Raw genomic sequence first — 17,409 nt, 5'->3', positions numbered from 1 at the left:
GTTTGCACCTAGCTCTGCATGCACTTTGACATTTAAAACTTCACCAATTGTGCATTGTTTACTGGTAACTCAACATCATCAGTCGTGAAACCTATGCCATATCCTGGAAATGCACTAAGATCTGTCGCTAACTGCTTTAAAATTCATACTTAACCCTTTGGATCCCCTTGATCCCAAAATAAAACCATTAAAGTCCTTGATATTACAGACAAATTTATAGAACAAACTGCTAAGTGAATAGTGTTCAATGCTATACAGAGCAGTTTGCAAACATTACTGTCCTCCTTGCCAAATCAATATAGTGACTCTTTAATTTTTTTTTTAACATGGAATTGATCATTGAAACATGGGTAGAAATTTACTACCTTAATCTTTATCGCACCAGTGGTGTGGGTTCAATCCCCTTACCGGTTGTGGTAGCTCATGAACACCTGCCTCCTCGCTTTGCAACATGCTTGCAGGGTGGTACCTATCCAGCTAGGTATATACAATTGTCTCTCTAATAGAGAGTGATACCAGTTTAAAAACCAACGTTAAACAGTGTGCCTCACCACCAGCATATTGCCTTCTCATAAATATAGTTCACAGTCACCCTCCACAAATCCACGTCTTTGTCCCTACATGTCCTACCCTGCTCTCCACGCAACCATTTCAAACGCTCACATCTGCATTGTCACCTTGTAGGAAAAGACAGGACAAAACTTGGTGAAAGCCAAGGGGCAGGGGTAGGGTAGGGGGATTTGGTTAACTTGATTACAGCTAGTGCTGCTGCTTGTGTTGCTCCTGTTGTTTCTGGAGCAGTTGAGCAGAGGTGCAAAGTGAAGCTACATAAGCTGCTCCCATGCGGTCATGAAGTGCAACTCAAGGCGAATGAAGTGCTAGACAGGCAAAGTGCCTTCCAAGAAATTGGCACTCATCTGTCAAACGGTAAAAACTCTCTCTGAGTGAAGTGCTTTGAGCAGCAGCCTTTTAATGGTGATGGCTGGAGCTCTTCAGGACACTGATCAAAGCTAAGCAATTCCACAATGAATGCATCCGATCTAAGCTTAGCAGTCCTCCCTCATCCAGCCATGAATGGTGGTGGACAACTAAGTAACTCACTGGAGGAGGGGACTCCACAAATATCCCCACCCTCCAGTGATGGAGGAGCCCAGCACATACGTGCAGAAGACCAGACTGAGGCATTCGCAACAAACTTCAGCCATAAGTGCCGAGTGGATGATCCATCTCGGTCTCCTCCGGAGGTCTCCAACACCACAGATGTCAGTCTTCAGCCAATATAATTCACTCAATGTGACATCAATAAACAGCTGAAGGCACTGGATACTGCAAAGGCTATGGGCCGTGATAATATCCGGCAATAGTACTGAAGGCTTGTACTCCAGAACTTGCCGCACCCATAGTCAAGCTGTTCCAGTCCACCTAAACACTGGCATCTACCCGGCAATGTGGAAAGTTGCCCAGGTGTGTCCTGTACACAAGAAAAAGGACAAATAAGGGCAGCACGGTGGCACAGTGATTAGCACTGCAGTCCCATGGCGCTGAGATCCCAGGTTCAATCCCGGCTCTGGGTCACTGTCCGTGTGGAGTTTGCGCGTTCTCCCTGTATTTGCATGGGTTTCACCCCCACAAGACAAAGATGTGCAAGGTAGGTGGATTGAACACGCTAAATTGCCCCTTAATTGGAAAAAATGAATTGGGTGCTCTAAATTTATACAAAAAAAGAAAAAGTACAAACCCAACCCAGCCACTAACCACCCTCTCAGTCTACTACGCTTCATCAGCAAAGTGAAGAAGGAGTCATCAACAGTGCTATCAAGTGGCACTTACTCAGCAATAACCTGCTCACTTACGCTCAGATTGGATTGTGCAAGGGTAAGTCAGTTCCTGACCTCATTACAGCCTTGGTTCAAACCTGGACAAAGAGCTGAATGCCAGAGGTGAGAGTGCCCTTGACATCAAGGCACCATTTGACCGATTATGGCATCAACAAGCCCTAGCTAAATTGGAGTCAATGGAAATCATTGGGAAAACTTTCCGCTGGTTGGAATCATACCTAGCACAATGGAAGATGGCTATGGTGGTTGGAGGTCAATCATCTCAGCTTCAGGACATCACTGCCGGAGCTCCTCAGGATAGTGTCCTGGGCCCAACAACCTTCAGCTGCTTTATCAATGATCTCCCTTCCAGCATATGGCGAGAAGTGGGGATGTTTGCAGATGACTGCACAATGTTCAGCAACATTCGCGACTCCTCAGGCAATGAAGCAGCCCATGTACAAATGCAACAAGATCTGGACAACATCCAGGCTTGGGTTGATAAATAGCATGTTACATTTGCGGGGCACAAGTGCCAGGCATTGACCATCTCCTACAAGAGAGGATCTAACCATCAACCCTTGACATTCAATGACATTACTCTCGCTGAATCCCTACAATCGACATCCTGGGGGTTACCATTTATCAGAAACTGAACTGGACTAGCCATATTAATACTGTGACTACAAGGGCAGGTCCAAGGTTGGGAATCTACGGTGAGTAACTCGCCTCTTGACCCCCAAAGTCTGTCCAACATCTACAAGGCACAAGTCAGGAGTGTAATGGAATATTCTCCACCTGTCTGGATGGGTGCTGCTCCAACAACACTCAAGAGGTTCGACACCATCCAGAACAAAGCAGTCCGCTTGATTGCTCCTCCTTCCATAAACCACCAAACCTCCACAACCAGCGAACAGTGACAGCTGTGTGTACCAACTACAAGAAGCACTGCAGTAACTCACCAAAGTTCCTTCGACGGCACCTTCCAAAGTGGCTTCACTGTCTCATTCTGCGTCTGTTCACACTGCGATCCCACACTGGGAATGTTTGCTCTTGCTTTCTGGCCCACGAACCTACTTTTTCAGGGAGCAGATGGAATGTGAAAGACATGCAAAGAATGCACACAACTTGAAAACAATCTTAAAAATCATTAATTTCACCAAACTGTGAAACAAAACTCTCACACTCTGATCTCTCATCCTTTATCCATGAACACAGCCAACTTCAATAAACCTGTGTTTTCCAGATTGGAATGTGTGACTCGGTTAATGTTAATTAGCATCAGGTCAGGTCAGGTCAGGGATGAGGATTATCCAATAATGATCTTCATTCCAGGCCGCATGTATTTATTTGACCAGGATGGATCCTAGGTCACTGAGAAATGCTGAAGGGGGGTCAATCTCGAGCCTCACTTTAATTAATGGATGGCAACGAGATGCTGCACAGTTTCCATTACTTTCATCTGGCTCAGCCCCTCCCCTGACATGTCGATCAACTATTGGGGGTCTTTTCCCAAGTTTGCCCCCTCCCACAGACCTTGGCCAATGAGTCCACAACTTCTGAAGCTCGGAGGCTTTGTCTGGTTCCTCATCCCCTACCTTACTAGCTGTGTGAGGCTCATTTCTGGACACACATCCTCCTCCCTCCCTCCCTCATTCACTCCAATTATAGTTTCTCTCTCTCTGCGCTTACTGTACCTCCAATCACTGTGGCACTTTTTTTCACTCTCCAGTCACATGTGCTTTTGCCATTGTCTTGAAGTCTAGCTCCACATCCCGCTTGAGCTTGCTGCTGTAAACGGTCGGTTTATTTCACTGCGTAGTACATTCCAAACAGTTGTGCAGTTATGTATCTGCACACATGCGCACCTTGCAGGGAACATTTATTTTTAATTCTTTTTCAGAATTAGGGTAATAATAACGGAATAATAATTGCACACATAACTACTCATTCATATACACTAATTGTGAATATTTGTCCATAAAAATGAATCTATTCTTGCAGTCACGATCACTGGTGAGCACTGGCTGTGATGCAGGTTTAGATGAAGTTGCATAAGTGGACTATATGATTTTGGATTCATTGAGCTGGAGGGAAGGAAGTTAATGGATGTTGCTGATAACAGGAGTGATGTTAGTGCAAGGCAAGATGCAAGCAATGTATTTTGCATCAGATAGAATTTATATAAAGTGGACATAGGAAAAGGGAACTAAATAATGCATAGATCAGGATTTTGTTAGTGGTGGTGATAAGGTAAGTATGGTTGGAACATGTGATTTAGCAAGGTTACATTTGCAGTTTATATTCAGTGTGTCATGGGTGAGTTCCACATTTCCAGTTTTCAGCTATTACTTTAAAATGCAAACATAAAACACATCACTTGTTCTATTGAATAGGTTTGCTGTTTTGGTGTTGGGCAATTTAACCATCCTTTTGATGCTTGACTGATTCTCGAGGGATTTATGTGGCAAGTTATTTTCATAGAATTGTTTAAGGCACAAAAGGAGGCCATTCAGCCCTTTGAGTCTATGCTGGATGCCCATGGAGCAATCCAGTCAGTCTCATTCCCTGTTCTCCTCCGTCACCCATCAAGTTTATCTCCTTGATACCATCGATTATTTCAACTTCCACCATCCTTGTGGACAGCAAGTCCCATCTTTGACTTCCATCTTTGGTCACTTTCTTACAGTTCTATTTTACCTAACATTGTACATGGGTTATCTCTGCACTGTACACAATTCCTTTCCTTTGGATTTGGCCACTTAAGCTAATAACTAACAGTAATAATACAATTGGCATGTCATATAAACTTGCATAGTTCCAATTTCGTGTCTTATAGTTTTACAGATTTGTCAGGACATGAGCTAATAGCCTTTTTCTAAATAAATAAACTTCTAACAACAGCAGAAGTTAGAATGGCTTCCGAGTTGGTTAAAAAAAAGCTGTTGAGTAGTAAATAGAGTTGGGTGTTGCAATCTATTCAGATCTTCAAAAGCACATTCTAATTTCCTGTTATGCGTCTGAACAGAGTAAATATGATTGAATTTAAGATTAACTCTGTTGATTATGTTCAGCAGAGTTTAGACACTCTCATTACTTTTGTTATACTAACTGAATGGGGTTCTTGATTTATTTAACAAGTAAGATGCCTTAATGAAAAATGAAATGAAATGAAAATCGCTTATTGTCACGAGTAGGCTTCAAATGAAGTTACTGTGAAAAGCCCCTAGTCGCCACATTCCGGCACCTATTCGGGGAGGCTGGTACGGGAATTGAACCGTGCTGCTGGCCTGCCTTGGACTGCTTTCAAAGCCAGCGACTGAGCCCTGTGCTAAACCAGGCGCTATCATTTGCATTCTGTTGCATTCGGATGATAACCAATCCAAATTATAATTATATTAATCATACATAAGCCACTCTATTATAGCTGGAGCACTGCTCAGTACTGGGTATGGCATTCCTATTTGCCATTCATTTCAACGTTGTTGGACACATTGATGGATTAAATAACTATAACCGCACAAGTACCATTATAAGGCTGAGAAGTTCAGATCATCATAAATATAACTGTACTTGAAGAATACCAAAATATCTCTGTCGAAGTTGCATTCTCTTCATTGACACTTCACTGCCAATGAAGTAGTTCTGAAGTGTGACTACTGCTGAAATACAAGGAAACACAACAGACAATTTGCACACAGCAAGGTACCATTGATAGTAATGAGATGATTGAATAGGTAATCTCTTTTTTGTGATGTTGCTTGAGGGATAAATGTTGGCCATTCTTCTCTTTGAATAGTTACCTAAGATATTGAGGGCTGACAAGACTCTGTTTCCTGTCTTATTCAAAGAGCGCAACTTCCAGCTGCGCAGCACTTTCTCAAATATTGCACTGACGTGGAGCCTAAATTATGTACTCAAATTTTGAAACCTTCGATCAGGGTAGTGAACTGATAAACAATCAGACTCAGTGAGATTTGAAATATGGCCCAAACTAACTGGACGAAAAAGATAGCAAAGGAAAAATAAAATCGTTGTGGGCTATAAAAATAAATGGATAGAATAAAAATAGATATATCCTTATAATGTGAAACTGGTGTACATTAAAGGGGAAGGTTTTGTGGAAAAATGGAAAATAAAACTAAGCTGGAGCTTAAGGGGGGGCACATGATAATATCAGATTTAATAACATGGAAAATATTATAGGAAGGCAAAAGGACGGCTAAAAGGCAGTATGAAAATATAGGCAGAAAAGAAATAAGCGGATAGATTGTTTTAGAGTCATCCCACTGATGGCACAAGGTTGGCAGTGCCAGGGTACCCAGGTGCCAGGTGGGGGATGGGAGATTGAAGCAGCCTTTCAAAATGGTGCCCCAATCTGCGAGGACCCTTTCTTGCCAGCAGGAAATCCCTCTTAGTGCAGCCTCAGTGGAGAATATCTGCCCATGGCCAAAACATTCGGCAAAGTGCTGTTGGATCGCTGGGTGTTCTCAGCACTGCAGCCACCGAGAAACACCCCGCTAAACATGCCATTCAGTAGACTTTAAGCTGAGTCTGCTGAATTGCACCCAAAGGGTTTTACAGCACTGAAAGAGACCCTTCGGCCCATTGTGTCTGTGCTAGCCATCAAGCACCTAACTATTCTAATGCAATTTTGAACTTGCTCCATAGCCTTGTATGCTATGGCATTTCAAGTGCTCATCTAAATGCTTCTTAAATGTTGTGAGGGTTCCTGCCTACCACACTTTCAGGCAGTGTGATACAGATCCCCACCACCCAATGGGTAAAAATGGTTGATTTTTGTTTTTTGTGGGTTGAGGGAGGCAGAACAGGAAGTGTGTGATCCACATTCTCCTGCTCTGCCTTTTCAACAAGGCGAATCAGGCATCTGCTGGTAAATTAGTGACCACCAATGGGAAGGCCAGTGAATTAGCATTAGGAAGGGGGGGGGGGGGGGGGGGGGGGGCTCCACGCTCAACCGGATGTGCATAGTGGGACATCCAGTGGGAGAGGGGTTGGGCCGTGAACTGGAAGCTGGCCACGGCCATCCATTTAAGGACATGCTGGCATTGGGTTGGTGGCAGCTTCATTTAAAATCTATATTTGGTGACGGCACTCTTTAAGGAAGGCATCATCCATAGCTGACAGGTCCCACACCTGCCTGGACTAATTTCCTCCTCTGGAGTGCACAATCCCCTTGGAGATAACAAACTTCAATTCCTCTGTTGGGGTGCTTGCCCTCTACAATAGCCCTGTCTCCAGGCTCCCTTCCCTCTCACTATCTCTTTATTTGTAATGTCAGCCAAAAAGTGAAGAAATAATGTCTAATAACAGCTGAACACTTGCACCTTCAGAACCTTCACTCTGCTCTTACTCACAGCGATGGTCTTGTTTGAAGGCCTTTCCATCCACCCTTCCACATTACCATACCTGGCATAAATCATTCCCAAATTTGTTCTTGGTTGATGACTGAAAAATGGAGTGGGCATTGTAAAATTGCAAACAATTGCCTCTCTACTGAGGGGCTGTTTAGCACAGGGCTAAATCGCTGGCTTTGAAAGCAGACCAAGCAGGCCAGCCGCATGGTTCGATTCCCGTAACAGCCTCCCCGAACAGGCGCTGGAATGTGGCGACTAGGGGCTTTTCACTGTAACTTCATTGAAGCCTACTTGTGACAATAAGCGATTTTCATTTCATTTTCATTTCATTTCATTATTAATGCTTAAAAATATGCTTTTAAATTCCACTGTACAGATGATAAAATATTACAGCGAGGTGCACAAGTCTGTGTTTTTCATGCAAAGTTTTTCATTTTTTTTCAATAGCCTGTTAATTGTCTTTTGCAAAAAAGATGGTTGGGCTTCTGATTTTGGCTTCCACTTACTTTCCATATTACTGGAGATTAGGAGAATGATGTCAGATTGCCAACCTGATGTCATCACTCCATATTTTATGTGAGTGCAGGGGGCGGGGTGGAGGCAGGAGGTGAGGTTGCTGGTGGAGGGACGGTGGAGGTGTGGGGGGTGAGGTGTGGGGAGTGGGGTGCGGGGGACAGGGTGAGGGCAGCCTTCCCGCCTTTAGGTGGTAGAATCCAGTCAAAGGAATTTTAAACAAAAATGTTTTGCTGTGATACCACATTTAAAATATTCTTGTTTTCTTCTGACCCGTGCTTGACTGGTCCTTCACTCTCACCCCTTGACTTTATCCAGGGCAGTGTGCGCATCTGGCTCGCTGAGCAACTCATCTCTGGAACAATAAGGTTGAAAAATGAGCAGCACCTGTGCCAGGAGAGTAGATAGAGGGCTGGATTCTCCGTTTGGGAGACTGATGTTTAATATGAAGCGCTTCTGATTTGCACTCGTGCTGGGAGCAGGAATCCTGAGCCGATTCACTATCCCTTGCAATGCGAATTTATGCATGCCGGGATTTCCCTCACAAATCTTGCTACTGGGCTGCCATTTTGCTTAGGTGGGCCAATAATGAGGTTCAGTGGCTGGCCCTCCTCCTGCCCACAATCCAATTCCGCTCCCCCCACCACTGGAGTAACTGGGTCAGCCCCCCCACCCCCCCCCCAACAGTAGGAGGGTGATCCGACCCATCCCCCACTGTCCACCCATAAGAGAGACACAACACCAGAGGCCCCCATTACAGAATACCCCACTAGAGACCCCCATTACACAGACCCCTACCAGAAACCCCCGGAAGAGAGCCCACTCACAAGAGACCCCCCATATGAAAGCCCAGCCAAAGTTGCCACATAATAGAGCCCCCATGAGACCCCGCATTACAGTGAACCCCACCAGACAGCCCCCATTACACAGACCCCAATCAGAACCCCCTCCCCCATAACAGAGGCCCCCTCCAGAAACCCCCTCTCCCCCTATTCCAGAGAACCTTGCCTGGAAGCTAGAGAGCAATCACTGCTTTTAAACTCACCTGTGTCCTAACCTGCTGGTTTAAGCAGAGAAAGCAGTAGTTGTAAATTTCTAGAAAATGAAAACCACATCAGCTGGGTTTAAACCCACTTAGATTTTTGATCTCCAAGGCTTTCATTTTCATCAATGGGAAATTAGTTTTTCTAGGCCGTGATTGACACCTTGCAGACAGCCAGCTGTCTGAATTGTTTAATTTCATTTCCCTTCATGCTTGAATGGATCTCAAGTACCCTGCTGTGAAACTAACCACAATGTTTTTAAACATATAGCTATGACTGACAGCTCTTGGACCACATCAAAAGTATTTAAGTGCATTCTGCAGAGAAAAAGAGAAAGTGAGAGCTGCAGAATTCCGTTCTTAATTCTCTGTACATTTTTACTTCTCTGAGGTCCCTTGAAGGGATGCATATGGTGTCATTGTTATTTTCAACCAAAATAGAGATGGTTAGGTAATTTCCCCCATCATACACTCGTGACGTCTGGTCTTCTGAAAGGCTGGAATTGATTTTACACATAACTTACATATAACTATCTTTATGTCATTCATCTTCCAACCCATTGGCTAATACCATGCAACTCATTACCTGACACAATGTTGGAAATGGACATTGGCATCAGTTTTTATCAGTTTATTCTCCTGTGATGTGTGAAGGTGTCCTATGAACAAAAGTCAGTATTGTTAAATATACACAAGAATGCATTAAGTCAGCAAGGAGTTTTCCCTCCAGTAACTATCATGTTGCAGGAAATACTGTACAGCAGAGGATGCCTCAGCCAAATGCACATAAAACTCGCAGTGGTCACTGCTTCGCAACTTTACCAAAACGCAACTTTTCAGCATCTTTTTAATACTGTAGCCTTTGTTCCTTACTGCTTTACAGTCATATGCTGTTAACTGTCAGTGACATCTTCCCATTATCATGCAGTTCTTGGCATAAGCCTCTCAAAGTATTCCATTTCTGCTTGTTTGTGAAAGGACGAGTGCTGTGGCAGTTTGCTGTGAAATTTAATTGGTCCATGTTTCATGGAAGAAAGCCTTCTGCGTTTACTTAAAATTGATTAGTCTGCAAAGCATCTGCATGTGTGGGCCCAAAACAACTGAGCCATTGAAAGGAAATTTCCACAAGCAACACCAGAGCTGTTTGTTTAGGGAGCATAATTTTCTGATACAGAACTGAAGAGTTCTAAATGAGAGAAACAGAACACCCGTAGTATTAGAAGCACATTCTGATGTTAATGCTAGCAACAGCATCTGATGCCTACTTCATCAGCATCATCGTTACCTTGTGACAAATACAATTGTAGATCAGTTGGAATTATTTCAGTCTTCAGCAGTAGTCATTACTTCATTAGCTGCCTTTTTGCAAAATAAATCCCCGAATGCTGGTGTGTTTGGTATATTCTGATGCTCTTGTGTCAGAAACACTGCTTGAGCCTTGGCTATTAGGAAACGGAGTGCCGTTTATGTACAGCATATTCCAGCTGTGCCTGGCATTAGTTTACAGTGCATCAAAGCAGCGTAGTTGCTTGTTGTCAGCTGACCTGAAAGCTGATCCAGATTGGAAAGCTGTGTGCTTGCAGCTGCAATGTAGGCTGGTTTCAGGGACAAGGTTTCACTGTCTCTCGGATATAGCATAAGCATTGAAAAAGTGATTCTGTAGGCTTCAGGATGCCGATATGGGTTGCACTGCCAGCATTGTTCTGCTTGAAGCCTTTCGTTCCGTGGTTCAGAGGAACTGTTCACATATCTGCACCCAGCACCAGGAGCAATTGTCACTTGAATTTTTGCCACTGGACGAATCTGACGGCATGAGCAGACCCAGAACTCTTCTAATTATGGTAGTGTAATGCTTTCTGTATTATTGGTTTAAAAATCCTGGCAATGCTCTTCTCACTTTGGCTTTTATAAAACAGTAAACAGTAAAATAAATCTCAGAAGCTGTCTGTTAATGTGAAGGGGCAAAGCCAATGTAAATGATGTTTTGTTTTGGGCAGCAGATAATCTCCGCTCTGATGGAACATGGCATTACTTAATTTGAACAGAAAGCTGAAGACATTCATTTTCTCCAGTTTTTCTACAAATAAAATGTCACAAAGGGAAAGCATGTTTGATCATTATCCAAGAGTGTTTCTCTTAAATTCTACCTCTTTTTTTAGATGTAATCATGCTGTTTGTGGTCATAAATTCTAGCCAACTTAGATTTAGTCATGAGAGTATAAGCAATATTTTAATTTTAAAAGCAAATATAATGTACCTTGTGCTACGATAAGATTCTGCTCTTCTTGTGACTGCCTGTTTATGCATTTTATTACATTGTAACAAAACTGACATTTAAATACTCAGTGCAGTCTTCATTAATAATGCCGAATTGCTCCTAAAGATTTCCCATCTACAGATTATATGCTGCAAATATTAAAATTCATCTCATTAAAGCAATATGCTATTGATAGAAGGCGGGGGTATCTTTTTGTACTTTGAAGTAACTCTACAATCTTTAGCTTTGTGACATTGGCTGTGCATAACATCAATAGCCTATTTTAAAATTATTGGAGCCACAAAATCTCCTTAGTAGAGTGCACTGGTAGAAAACAATTGACTTGTTATAATTGTATTCATTAACCAGTTATGTCACATAGCAGCTGTAAACCTGTGTGGAGCATACTTTCTCCATTCTGGATTTATCCATCTAGAACATTCAGGCCCAGATTTTCGATGGGAGAATTCCCGGCTCTGTGAACCCGATCTTTAAAAATGGCTGGCCAGACACCAGATTTTCAGTCGGTGGGGGTTGTAGTAGAAGTTGGGACAGGCAGCCTGGGAAGGAGGATGCCGGGTGCGGAGGTGGGCTGGCGATGGGCCTGCCTCAGCACTCTGGCTAAGATACCCTCAATTATGACACAGGAGAGAAGATTGGTAATTCAAAGGCTTTAATTACCAGAGAACCGGACAGCTGCCGAGAAGTGTGGTCACAGCATGCTGCCTAGTGAGCATCACCTTATATACCGTTTCCTGGGGGAGGAGCCAGAGGCAGAGTCCACCAGGGTTCCAAGCCCGGTCTTAAAGGGCCAATGTATTCAAGGCAAGGTACAGTTACAGCAGTTACCGAAATTATTCATCACGCTGGCACTGTGCCCAAAGTTTAAAAAAAGGTCAAAACACGATACATCCATGCAGCCCTCACCGCCACCCACCTTATATAACCCTCATACTCTCCATGCCAACCTCTGCCCCCTACCCACCGCAATGGCTTATTATAGTGCCTATGCCAACTTAATGGCAACTCATCACAACCCATGTCCCCCACCCACCAGAGCCTACAGGGATGTACTCTCAATGCAGTGAATGTATGTGGTCATCATTGTGTTGATAATCACTCAATTTAAAAATGGTTAAGTACTTAATTACAAACATAATGCAATTTTTGCAAGGAAAATAGTGGGCAGAAATAATTGCATGCTGGGAATGTATTGTGCAAAGGAAGCCGAACTGTGAAAGATAAGTGAAGTGTTAGATAAGGGATTTGGCACAGTTAATAGAGTTAATTTAGGCTGTCATTCTATTGTACTACCCAGTCTGACATTGTAAAATGTAAGACCAGAGATATACTGCCGGATGTATTTGGCTGCAAATTTCACTCTGTCAGCTGAGAACCCTGTGGCTGCAACACTTATAGAATATAGAACAGTACAGCACAGAACAGGCCCTTCGGCCCTCGATGTTGTGCCGAGCAACGATCACCCTACTCAAACCCACGTATCCACCCTATACCCCTAACCCAACAACCCCCCCTTAACCTTACTTTTTTAGGACACTACGGGCAATTTAGCATGGCCAATCCACCTAACCCGCACATCTTTGGACTGTGGGAGGAAACCGGAGCACCCGGAGGAAACCCACGCACACAGGGGGAGGACGTGCAGACTCCACACAGACAGTGACCCAGCCGGGAATCGAACCTGGGACCCTGGAGCTGTGAAGCATTTATGCTAACCACCATGCTACCGTGCTGCCCTACTTGCCTTGGCTTTAACAAGTAGCTTAGGATCTTACTTGTGAATTAATGTTTTATACCCCCCAAGTTCTTCACACTGCAGAAAAAATACATCTGCAACCTGACTGATGAGTGAACAAGAAGGTGGCTTTGTAAGTTACTGTTCCTACACAAAGGAAATTCTCAGGATCCAAAACAAATTAGATGGAAAGAACTTAATGAGCCTGGTTTATGGACTGAAACTGGAACTCTGAATTAGCATTATTTAATATTGTGTATATAAATACTGCTTGCAGCTTATTTGTGCGAAAACATTAAGTACCAGGTCAGTTTCTTGCAAAAAAATGTTTTCAAAGGGAACAAAGCAAGATATTGAAATATATTAATCCCTTATGTGAGAGTAGGGTTAAAGAAAGTACTTTATTTATACAACTTGTTTCACATCCTTGTGATGTTTCAAAGTGGCTAATAGTCATGCATGTACTTCCCAAAGCGTCGCCACTGTGGAATGTCGGCAAACATGGCATCCAATTTCATTTTACTACCCAGTCCAGATTATCAAGGCTTTCTGTATTAGGTTTGCTGGAACTGGAGATCATAGCCTGACTGTAGATTCATTGACCTACATTTTCCTGAGTGTATTCTATGATTATTCCTACACTAGAGTTCAGTTAACAACAGGAGGACCACCCACGGTGTTGGCCCTGGCCAAACTTTCAAATATGATTCCAAGTGGAATTTATCTCAGAGCAGAAAATGCTCTTTTAATTATTGTGCTGTCTGGCCTTCATGCAAAAACAACGTTTTTAAATCAATCAATATACAGGCAGTCCTCGACTTTCTGACATTTGAGTTACGATGAACAGCACTTACAATATTTATAAATTGACACCTCACTTTGAATTTACAATATTGTTTTTGACTTCATGACATCACACCAGCACGGTCATATGTGCACATTGATGTTCTGTGCTGTCCACCTGTATGGCTAGACAGGTTGAACTTTATTGTAAATGAATGTATTATTCTGTCAATTCTTTTGGCACAGTAAGTGCGATTTTAATACAGTTATGCACTTACATTGTACTTAATATGTGCTCAGACTCTCAGAAGTTCAAGGTTAAGCAAACAACGGACAGTGATCGAATAGCTTCACTATATTCCCCTCATTAACCGAGGAACACGTGCTGAGGTGTGCAGGCATCAACAGTCACCTCAACGACTTGACACGGCAAGGTTCGAGAGTATTTAACATCGTAGGACCCCCCATCTGTGATTTCCAACCTTGGTTCAGGAACCAATCCCCCATTTGGACCATTGTTCCTATGGGAAAATTGGTTCCGACTTACAGTGTTTCGTCATACAACATGGTTTTTAGGAACCAATTGCGTACTAAGTCCAAGGACTACCTGTATTTATTTAAATAAAAGGAAATTACACATTTTGCCTTTGTGGCTTGGTTCAGATTTAGACGAGACCGATGAGATAAATGTTTCCTGGGCCAAAACCTTCCGGCTGTTCACAAGGTTGGGATCTTCTGGTCTCGCCGACGCTGTAACCCCGCTGCATGTTTCACGACAGACTGGGGATGCATTCGATGGGAAACCCCATTGACATCAACGAGACCAGAGGAACCTGTGTCAGCCAATGGTAAGCCACCTCTGCCGTGACGAAACATGCGCCGGGTTGTGTGGAAATCCCACCCCTGGGTTCAAACTACTGAAATGATTATCAATCCAATTCCTAGTGTGCACGGACCACTCCCAAAACTGTACATAGTTTGATATTAAATTAGAATTTCCCATTAATTTTTACTAAATTAGCTAACATACTTGAACAGGCCATGAGTTGTCTTGTGCAGTTCTCCTGCAGTGGTCATGAATCCCAGAGGCATTGGTACCACCTCCTGTTTTCAAGTTCATGTTTTAACATAATATTAAAGTAGATTACCATAATTTTATTTGCTCTACAAGGAATACGATAAGCAGCGCAGAAGCAACAAAAGTATAAAATGCTCAATTCGCATTCTGAAAAATGCCACCTATTCTACTCCTAGTTCTCAGGTTTTTATGATTGTCTGTAAGTTTTAAGCCTTTTGTTAATTAATATATATTTCCCTCCAGAGAATGTATATGGATGGATGGATTTGTTTATTCTCACGTGTACCGAGGTACAGTGAAAAGTACTTTTCTGCAAGCAGCTCAACAGATCATTAAGTATGTGAAAATTAAATAAAATAAAAGAAAATACATACTCGGGCAACATAAGGTACACAATGTAACTACATGACACCGGCATCGGGTGAAGCATACAGGGATGTAGTGTTAATGAGGTCAGTCCATAAGAGGGTCATTTAGGAGTCTGGTAACAGCGGGGAATGAATGAAAAATGAATGAAAATCGCTTATTGTCACGATTAGGCTTCAATTAAGTTATTGTGAAAAGCCCCTAGTCGCCACATTCCGGAGCCTGTTCGGGGAGGCTGGTACGGGAGTTGAACCGTGCTGCTGGCCAGCCTTGGTCTGCTTTAAAAGCCAACGATTTAGCCCAGTCTTCAAAACAAGCTGCTTTTAAGTCTGCTCGTTCATGTTTTCAGACTATTGTATCTCCTGCCCGATGAAAGAAGTTGGAAGAGTGAGTAAGCCGGGTGGGAGGGGTCTTTGATTGAAGTGAAGTAAAACTACTCTGTGAGCTTTGACAATTCATGATGCAGTGGTGTGACCATATCCACTGCAGAAAGTAAATGCGTAAAGGAAGCCTGCGGCACAGCAGACGTTTAAACTTGACTTTTCCTTATGTTTGTGATGAATATTGAGTTCATGGTTCATGTTCATATTTGAGAGATAATGGGCGAGACTTTCCAGCCATTCCTGCCGGATGGATCCCCAGCGGCAGAGGGGGTGAACAACGGGAACCCCCATTGACAGCAGGGAGACTGGAAGATCTTCCCAACAGTCAATAAGGAGCCACGTCCACCGCCACGGAATATGCTGCGGGGGGTGGTGTGAGGGCACGGGGGCAGAAACTCCGACCCAATGTTTAATTCTGGGTATACTGTTGTTATGAGGGTAAGGTAGCTAAAACGATGAGCTTCAGAGATTGCCAGAACACCTAGAAGAAATGATAGTTCAAATGTTTACCTATATTTGTTTAATAGAGTCAGAGTAGAAGACAGAGTCATTAAACAGCATGTGGGCTTACTTAGCCAGCGATGTGATGTCCATATTATTTGAAAAAACAAGTTGTCCATGTGGTGAGCATATGCTATTACAATTCACCAATGCACTGTGTTGTATTATGTTGATGCCCTTGTGGGCTCCGCCTGTGGCTCCGCCCCCTCAGGGGTGGCATATAAACCTGTAGGCGGCACTCAGTACAGAGCAGTCGCAGGCAGGCACATATCTAGCGTATTAAAACCACTGTTCATTTCTACTCATCGTCTCGTGTAAATTGATGGTCGCATCAATTTAATACACTAAGATATCGCAATGGAAGCTGCCCTCAAACCTGACCGACTGGAACTCGACCCACATTCTGAAAGCCAAGGGAATCTTTTTGCACTGGCTCCGCTGCTTTGAGGCCTACCTTTCCGCCTCTCGCCCGCCGTCACTGAGGCACAGAAGCTGAGTCTCCTCCACGCCCGGGTGAGCCACAGAATCTCCATACTAATCGAGGAAGCGACCACGTACGCAGACGTGGTCGCGATCCTAAAAAGACATTACGTGAGGCCAGTGAACCAAGTGTTCGCGCGGCATCTCCTCACCACTCGTCGTCGACGCCACGGGGAATCGCTGGAGGAATACCTACACGACCTGAGGGTACTCGCACAAAGCTGCAATTAAAAGGACATCACGGCCTCGCAGCATATGGAACTCACCATCCAGGACACCTATGTGGCTGGAGTCGGGTCCAGCTATGTCAGACAGCACCTGCTCGAAAAGGGCGTCCTCGACCTAGAAGAGAAGGTAAAACTATCCACCTCCTTAGAAGTAGCTTTCCAGAGCCTAAATGCTTTCCCCTCCGACCATGCGATTCCCTCATGGTCACCTGACCCGAGGGTGTCCCAGGCCTGTGCCGCACAGCTGCCCGCCCAACCCAGGAGGCTGCCCTGATATTTCTGCGATCAGAACCAGCACCTCAGGCAGCGTTGCCCGGCTTGGAATGCGACAGGCAGCGACTGCGACAAGAAAGGACATTTTGCCAAAGTCTGCTTGGCCCGACTGAAAGCTCCTAAATCGCAGGCCCGAATCACAGACTCACAGACCCGCAGACCCCGCAGCGTGGCTGCGTGCCTGCCGGTACCGCCCCCTTCTGACACAGCATCCACCTTGTGCTATCCGTGGGGGCCGCCATCTTTAATCCTATCCGACATGTGCGACTTATAGGGGCCACCACCTTGGCCGCCATCTTCAACGCCGCCCAACATATGCGGCCGATGGGGGCTGCCATCTTGGCTGCCATCTTCAATGCCACCCGACACGTGTGACCAACGGGGGCCGCCATCTTGGAACCACCCCGCTACCTCCGACCATGCCGTCTATGCGCAGCCCGGCGCTGTCACCCTTGACCAGTCATGGCCCAAGCACCTCAAGAACTCGATGATGACCGTCCGGATCAATGGGCATGAAACGCCCTGTCTGTTTGACTCTGGGAGCATGGAGAGCTT

General features: G+C 44.3%; 1 protein-coding gene across 7 annotated transcripts in view; it reads left to right on the top strand.

The window, feature by feature from the left end:
- dock10 (dedicator of cytokinesis 10) overlaps positions 1-17,409 on the top strand; it is a 409,277-nt gene that overhangs the window by 54,083 nt on the left and 337,785 nt on the right. For 2 of the 7 annotated variants that reach the window (XM_038815259.1, XM_038815258.1), the window contains exon 1: positions 10,021-10,591. The exons of 1 other annotated variant lie outside the window; for it this stretch is intronic. In XM_038815259.1, coding sequence (XP_038671187.1) covers positions 10,430-10,591 — 162 coding nt within the window. In that variant the 5' untranslated portion in view covers positions 10,021-10,429. Of the gene's footprint in view, positions 1-10,020; positions 10,592-17,409 lie in introns of those variants that run through there. 4 more of the 7 variants (XM_038815253.1, XM_038815252.1, XM_038815251.1 and 1 more) reach the window with 4 other exon arrangements.

The sequence above is a fragment of the Scyliorhinus canicula genome, chromosome 13, assembly GCF_902713615.1.
Source record: "Scyliorhinus canicula chromosome 13, sScyCan1.1, whole genome shotgun sequence".
Lineage (NCBI taxonomy): Eukaryota > Metazoa > Chordata > Chondrichthyes > Carcharhiniformes > Scyliorhinidae > Scyliorhinus > Scyliorhinus canicula.
Note: the sequence above shows the minus strand (reverse complement) of the source record. Positions and strands in the feature narration are given on the sequence as shown.